Source organism: Coffea eugenioides, chromosome 5 (genome assembly GCF_003713205.1).
Source record: "Coffea eugenioides isolate CCC68of chromosome 5, Ceug_1.0, whole genome shotgun sequence".
Taxonomy (NCBI): domain Eukaryota; kingdom Viridiplantae; phylum Streptophyta; class Magnoliopsida; order Gentianales; family Rubiaceae; genus Coffea; species Coffea eugenioides.
In genome coordinates, this window is record NC_040039.1 from 37,822,558 (window position 1) to 37,830,707 (window position 8,150).

General features: G+C 34.8%; 1 protein-coding gene across 1 annotated transcript; it reads left to right on the forward strand.

Moving 5' to 3' along the window:
* The first annotated feature begins 130 nt into the window (after positions 1 to 130).
* LOC113771551 (thiamine-repressible mitochondrial transport protein THI74-like) lies at positions 131 to 7,311 on the forward strand. The gene is made up of 6 exons (XM_027316124.1): positions 131 to 372; positions 3,580 to 3,650; positions 3,757 to 3,858; positions 4,404 to 4,521; positions 6,698 to 6,833; positions 6,917 to 7,311. Exons 1-6 carry the CDS (start codon positions 131 to 133, stop codon positions 6,974 to 6,976), a joined length of 729 nt encoding a protein of 242 aa, XP_027171925.1. The 3' UTR covers positions 6,977 to 7,311.
* The last annotated feature ends 839 nt before the right edge of the window (positions 7,312 to 8,150 follow it).

The following is an 8,150-nucleotide window of genomic DNA, read 5'->3' on the forward strand; positions in this document are numbered from 1 at the left end:
CAAGTATTTAAATGATTCTCTTAAAAGTCAGCCATATGCACTGTTGCATGAATTGTGCCTACCATCTGTACATATTGATGCTGGATCCTTTAGATTATCCGTTAGATGACCAACCATGATTGTCCATTAAATGTTGACCACTTTGAAACTTTTGCAGTATTTATCAAACTCTGCCCTTGCTAATACTAGTGTGGCCAGTACGACAGTGTTGACTTCAACATCAGGGCTCTTCACTCTATTCTTTGCAGCTCTCATTGGTCAGGATTCCATAAATGTTGCTAAGGTTCTTGCTGTATTTGTTAGTATTGCTGGTGTTCTCATGACCACCATTGGGAAAACATGGGCTTCGGATGAAATGCTGAGTGCCTCTCAGTAAGTATTATTCGTTGAAAGCTTTCTACATTTTCCCCTCAACAATCATGTACAATAAATTGCTCCCATTTTTTTTTTTTTTTTTGGAAATTTTCTTTATTAAGTTGCATCTTTGATACTTGATTTCTCCATATGGTGTAGACTCTTTTTTAGTATTTCACCTTAGTGACTTCTTCCAGAAGAATATCTGGCAAAATAAATGTTTTCCCAATGTGCAAGCCCTCTAAAAATTTATGACAAGTTCTCCAAAAAAAGTGGAAATTTCTGACAAATAAAGCAAACTGATGGAAACTAGATTACTATATGGCATTGACATTGGTTTGAACCTAAATGCTTAGTGGTCAAACTTGTTTATAGTACGATCTTATGGTGTTTCATTATCTGATGTGAACTCAACTTCAATGAATAATGGATGTAGTAATAATCAAACCAAACATATTGTATAAAAATGTACACCGTGTCAGAAATATCAAAGATTTTTTTTTACTGAAACACAGACGGTAGGTGAAAATCTCAAAAGTTGGTACATATGTATGAAGATATATACGGTCATCTTTCTTTGTCAGTTGCTGCCATAACTAAAACTCTCACAACTAGCAGTGATGTTTCTTTCTACCCTCAGGAACTTTGCTCAGTCCAAAAAGTACCATTGTTGACAATCACTAATTCTTTTGAACACAATGTGATGGATATCACATCAGTTGTTAACTTGGCGTGTATGTCTAACACATCATCTGTCATGCTCTGAACCTAGGCATTTCTTGACAGTGCACAATTACATAAATGCCCATTTTCATGAAAACCTTGGACAGTCTCATGCCTACTAGGCTACCAATCCCAAACTTAGCCATATGGAAGCTTATCATAAATACACACTACTGTCACCCAATCCTTTTAATAGGACATTCTCATTTTCTGCCTAGTGTTGATTTGTCTCTTTTCGTTTGGCACTATCTCAGTCCTGCCAAAACTTATGTGAGCCTCCTAGAATAACTGACCAGAGATTTACCTCAATGACCATTACTTTCCTCAGTATAAGTAGTGGAAAGAGTGTATTAACTGGCAAGAAATCCCACTCAGAATTTTCATAGCATTCGTATTTGCAAATGCATGCGTCTGAGTCAAAACATCAGGCCTACTTATAACTCGCCTGCACCTAGGGTCATGCTGATTCTCTGAAGTAAGTCTTTCCTGCACTTTTTATGTACTATTTGAATAAATACCACTAGGCTTTGTTTCACTTTCTATATTTGGACTGATTGAGGTTCCACATGTGGTTGGGCTGCTGGACAGTTAGCATTCCGCCATATTCAAGATGTTAAAACTGCAGAGCTCTTTTTTTGTCAAGAAGATTACTAACTGGTGCATACAGTGTAGATCTGAAGTTTCCAAAGTGAGCTCTTGTAAATCTTGTACCTGAAGAAGGAAGTAAAAGGAATGTTTTGAATTGACAAAAAGCTATATGACACAAATCATAAACATGCAAAGTTCTGAGTAATATACTATAAATTATAATAATCTAGTAGTACTGAATACATGCACTAAGCACCCATGCTTGTCATTCATCAGCTAATCATTTTTCAGTTGAGTATCCTCGCAAGTAACACACTTTATTTTCACTTAACACTTGCATTATTTCCCTTATACTGGCATTTTCTCATGTCAGGACCCAATGGTTATGATTTAATTTGCTTTTGAAGACAGATTATCAAGTAATATTTTGAAATGCTTTTATGACAGTGTTAGATATTACATTTTTTTTTGTTTTAATGAAATATATTCAGGTATAGCATGTGTCTCTACATTTTTATGTTCATGATATCATCCCTTTGTTAACTATGCTTTCCAAGCAGAAACCACGGGGGTGCTAGGATAAAGTTTCTCCCATATTGTTGTTTCATGTAGTGTACATTTTCACTTATCTTTGAATTTTTCCTATAGAATGAGGAAGCTTTTCCTCATATAGGAAATTTCCAGAAAATAACATTGTGATTGAAATTTACCATGTGAATTCAACAGCAGAAGCCTCTTCTATGTCTTTCCACTAAAGGGCAAACAGAAAGAGAGAAACCAAAGCTTTTACTCTCTACCATTAGAGTTACCTAGACTTTTTTCTTATTAGTCAAGTGGTAAGCTAGGGCACTATTTGATGAAGAAAATATACTTCAGAAAAATAGTTCACGTAGCTCAGCTGGTTAGAGCAAAGGACTGAAAAGGTAGCCAGTACAAAGAAGTTCTGGGAGCTTAAGAATGAAGTGTCTAGCTCATAGTGGTCATGAGTCGAGAACAGGAATTGAATTTATCCTTCGCCTCCCTCAGCTCCTCTTGAGAAACTTGAAATTGGATTGATGACAAAAGAGAATCCTGGGTCTCCATCGGGCCCTCTTATCTGTTCCTTCTCTGAGCTTGCACAATACGTCCAATCGATTAGAATTAAAAAATTCTCTCCCTATTGTTACAAGCATACGATTCATGGGGAGATAAAGAAATAGATCTAGCTGAGTGCCTGTGGAACTCCTGTTGATGGTTCAATCAATTACTTCGTTGGAATGTTTGCTAATGATTTTATTAAAATCTGGCCCAAATCCTTTTTTCCTTATTGATTTTATTCTTTTCTTTCAACTTCCAAATAAAAAGATCTAATGTTTATTCAAGTTCCTAGTAAATACCAAGCAAGATTTCATTGATTCGGTCTTTTGTTTATTTGGATCATAAAAAATGATCGATTTGAAAAGGCTGTAAGAAAAGAAAAATCAATTTTTTCCATGTTTCATAATATGCTTAACCAACATGGCGACAGTCATGCAGTAAACAGAGCTACTGATCCATGCCGCTACGAAAGACATTGGAAATCTAGCCTGGAAGTAACCATTCGATAGCATTGAGAAAGGGCAGATGTATAGAACTTTTCGACGTGATAGTATTAGACATAACACGATTCCAAATAGCAAAAACTTAAATCATTTCCATTACTTTATGAGGGAAAAAAGTCCACATCTATTCTTTCTTACAATTTCTTTGTACTAACATGACTTGCATGTCTATTTACTTGACAAGTCCAGTTTATGTGCTAGATCTTAATAAGATCTTCTTGCCTGATCGTCCTAGATTAGTTTTAATATCTAATTGCTCAAGAGGTCTCTGCTTTTTCCTCTAGTATTTCTTTATTGTTCACTTTATTAATTAAATTTGCTTTACATTGCCTAGGAGTAAAAGACATAGCATCATTGGAGATTTTTTTGGTCTTCTCTCAGCAGTGTCCTACGGCTTATTTACGGGTATAGAATATACTTTCATCAAGAAGTTCTGTTTATTAATTTTAATTTATATTTTGCTTCGGTGAAGTGGACGACTTTTTCTAAATAAATGCATCCTCAAATCCAGTGCTACTAAAGAGATCTGCTGGATCAGATGGAGAGAGAGTTGATATGCAGAAGATTCTTGGATATATTGGACTTTTTACTCTTCTTGGCCTTTGGTGGATTAGTAAGTGACAAGTAGCTCAATGCATTCCCTGCAGAATTTTGTGTGGCTAAAGAGGACTATCATGCAAAATTTGGAACATAGAATTACTACATTAGTTTTGGCACAAAGCGATCACATTTGTATGGATTTTGATGTTAAGTTGGTGGAAAAAAAGGCCAACTAAATGGGCTTTAAGATGTCCTGGTTCCACAATAGTACATTGTACAATGAGGAGCCAACAATAGCGTTTCACAATAGACTTCTAGAAAGGAGATTAATACTGATACTGTTCCTATGCCAAAATAAGGAACCTCCAAGTCACACCATCTGTACTTTTTAAGTGGTCATACATCCATAAAGTCCTGTACTTGTTCAGTTTTGCTAAAGCTTCATCCTCCATAGAACAGTTTTAGCTTTTAGACCACTGCACTATCTTCGTTATTCAAAAGGAAATCCAAATGCTTATTGTTTTTTCCCATTTTTTTCCCTCCAAATACTGTCTCCTTTGAAGTTCATTTAACTTTTAACTACATTGCTTTATTTACTCTCGAGTTATGTTTTTTCAGTATGGCCACTTAATGCTCTTGGAATAGAACCGACTTTCGAATTTCCAAGTTCAGCATCCATCAAAGAAGCTGTGCTGTTAAATGGCTTAGTGGGGAGCGTTATTTCAGATTATTTATGGTATGGTCTACCTTTCATACTATTACAAGTAGTTAGTCTTTTACATTATATATGGTATGTTTTCATAGATATCTTCTGTGTCTTGGTTAATCTGCCTTGGCTCTTGGTTCCAGAAATGTATTTAGTGTATGAGAGATATTTATTGAAGTTCTATAACTGGGATATGTAAACAAAGAACTTTTGGTATGACACAATGTCAAGTGGCTTATGCCACCAAAGCACTTCACTATAATACACTTGCCTGGATAACTCTACAAAAAAGCAGTTTAGTCATTTATGGTCTAAAGGGTAACAGGAAAATTAAGACCACTGGAGTTACATTTCCTTCTACTAAGGTAATGAATAGAATAAAGTACTGTACTGGGTGATTTGTGAGTAGATCAACATCACTGGATCTTCAGTTGCAGTATTTAGTCAAAGCAACTTCAGATCTGTTTTCCCATTCATAGGACTTACTATTTTTTTTTTTTTGTGTTGGGGGGGGGGGGGAAAGGGAAATCATGTGTTTTAATAAATGTGGACATTTATCTTTTTGATATCCTCCAAAAGATATGCTACATGGACAATGTATGACAAGTTTAATACAGCAGAAGATTTATAGAAATCAGAAGTTGTTTTGCTACTATAAAATACAACTTCAAACTTGACCAATAACAGAAGTTAACTAAGAGGTAACCTTGCTTTCAACTCTCAGGGAAAGCCCAACACAATGTCACTGAACTTAATCAATAACATTCATTTAATTCCAGTATGATTTTTGTCACAGTAAGCAGACCAGAGATTCGAAAATCATAGTTATGGCTTCACGAGATGATTAAGTGGTTCCTGCCACTGATGTTTTGACTAACCTATGGTATTTTCTACTAGTTTTCTGCTTTTGAGCAAATTAATGAGCTAGTACCTGTTACTTAGCTGGAAGAACAGAAGTTAATAAAATGTATAAGGTATATCTACATGCATAAAAAAGAAGTGAACAAGAAAAGAGAAAGATTACAGGAAAAGGATTCCAACCATGTAAATCCAATTTGGAGTTTTACATAGTTTTTTGGTAGTCTTCTTTTTTTAGTTCTTCCCAAGAAAGCAGGGAAAATTTACTGGAGATACAGATAGAAAAAAGACAGTATGCTTTGTGTTTTGCGGTTTGTCATATGTGAAATTTTAATAAACCATCTGAGTCTATGCATTTCAGTATTTCCTTCATGCATAGATTATAACAATTAATGAATCTCCGAATGAATCTCTCATCCTCTCTTCGTGGCTATGATTTTCTATTGTAGTTGTCTCACAAAGAATTTCATGGCCACAATTTAAAGGTGAATTACCAAATTTCATAAGGCACTCTTCTTCTTTTTCTTTTAATGCACTCTTCTTCTTTTTCTTTTCAAGGTGCTTAATCTCAATATTTTTATTTGAAATTGTTCTCATGAGAATTACTTTTGGAATGTCTTTGAAAAAATTAACTATTATGTATACCTATTGAAAACTATGTGGCTGCCAAAAGTGATAAAAAAATAATAGGGCTAATATGTATTCATTCGTGTTTAGTTAATCAACCTAGGAAAAAAGAGAGTAAAAAAAAAAAAAAAAACTAAACCCCCACTTGAATTAAAGCAGCACTATGAAAAGGATAGATCTTCTTGTTCGGATTTCCTAACTGGTCGTTATGAAATGACTGTCTCCCTATGGCGAAAGATGGAAAGATCTACCTTAAATAATGGATGTTGGTTAGATTGTGAGTAGGCAAATTGTTCGAGGTAGTCAGCTCTCTTGTTGATTAAGCTTTGCAGGTAGCAATAACTGCTGTTGATTACCATTTGTATTCATACGTGCCTACTAGCTCTACTCTTTGGAGTAGTCTTCTGTTATTTGAGTGCCTTACGAGCTTGATTTAAGGATATTTTGTATGTTTGACTGCAAGTCATGCTTCTATGTTCTGATGTTTCAATTTGTAATTTGCTTCTACAGCAAGTAGTTAGCCCCATGTGAGTGACTAAGGTTGTGAATTCGATTCATCTTAGCTAAACTTTAGGACAAGATTCTAATCACAACTGGATTAGCTTATTTTACTTGTGCAATTTTGTCTTTCCTATTCAATCAAACTTCCAGTTTTCTTTTATATGTCCCCTCCAACATTGTGGTACTATTATGGATTTATCTAGTGTTCTCTATGAAACAGGGCGCTTTCTGTGGTGTGGACTACGCCATTAGTCGCGACACTTGGCATGTCCTTGACAATCCCCTTGGGAATGCTGGCTGACATGCTTATCCATGGCCGTCACTACTCTGCAATCTACATCCTTGGATGCGTCCAGGTTTAGTTAACTTATTTTTCTGAACTGACTTGGATATGGTGTATTCAGTTTGTAACTTACTGATAAATGGAGGACGCAATCAGGTGTTTGCAGGTTTTGTCATTGCTAACCTCTCTGATAAGTTTGGGGGTAACAGAAGATGAAGTGCTTTACCAACTACATGACCTTAACCTTTTGACAACGCTGGAAGAAAGTTAATTTTTCCTATACAGAATATTATCTATGTGTTAATATGATTAGGTGATAGAACTATATTCCCATATTTTTCGTGGTCAGTATGTAAAGTGTGTGAGGGCTGCAATGTTATGCATGCCTCTTTCTTCAACATCCTATTGCCTAGTGTTAATTAAGGTGTAATCTTGGATACTTGTTTTAGTATTCTGGAACAATGTTTGGTCCTTAGTCCTTTTCTGATGGAAAGCTGCAAATGTGAAGTAAATCCTCTAGCTTATTACCAGCAATTCTCATAATTGACCTACAACTTTGTCCTCCTCCTTGCTCAGCTGGAGGATATGAAATGCCAGAAAGATTGGATCCTCAATGGATCGTTTTATTTCTTATTAGACGACAAAATACGTAGAAAGCTAGAGATATTCAAGTAAATCACAATGTTTTACTTCTTTAAAACTTTTCAAGATGAATTCCCAAGTTTTGGATAATAAAAGGGGGTAAAAATAATCTTTTCAATGCACCCAATTTGAATTCTAGTTTGCTTCAAAGTAGAGTTTTAACTTTCTTAAACTTTTCTTTGACTTTTCGTATTCTTTAATTTTTAGGGATAATTTCAGAAACCTCCCCTGAGGTTTCTGACAATTTCACTCACCTCCCTTCAGGTTTGAATAATTACACTAACCTCTCTTTATGTAGTAAAATGATTATGATATCCTTCACTTATAAATAATTTTTACATACAAAAAAAGTCTACAATCACAACTAGTCTTTTATTCTAAAATAGCTGCTGACACACAAACTAAACTCTTGTTCTATCTCTCAAACTCTTTCTCTTACCTTTTTTCTCCTACATCTCTTTTTTAGCAAATAAACACACTCTCTCTTTTTTGTTTTATAAGTATTATTGAATTGAAATTACAAAATGACAAGTTGTCGGATCATATTTGTTATCAAACTAAATGAAGGTGAAAAAGATGGCCGGTAATACAAAGTACATACAAGAAAATAAAAATGATAGCTAAAAAAGGAATGTGGATTAAAGAAGGTTACGATATTATACCAATTGTGTAAAAAATAATTTTGAGATATAAAAACTATAATCAAATTTGCCTGGAGACATGGGATGTGGTCTTTAGTGTTGCTTTT

What these genes read in the sequence shown, in the direction of transcription:
- LOC113771551 (XM_027316124.1), top strand. Translation starts at nt 131, where the DNA reads ATGTTGACCACTTTGAAACTTTTGCAGTATTTATCAAACTCTGCCCTT. An exon ending in TCTTGGCCTTTGGTGGATTA is followed by an intron (nt 3,859 to 4,403) that starts GTAAGTGACAAG and finishes ATGTTTTTTCAG; the next exon opens with TATGGCCACTTAATGCTCTT. An exon ending in GTTATTTCAGATTATTTATG is followed by an intron (nt 4,522 to 6,697) that starts GTATGGTCTACC and finishes TCTATGAAACAG; the next exon opens with GGCGCTTTCTGTGGTGTGGA.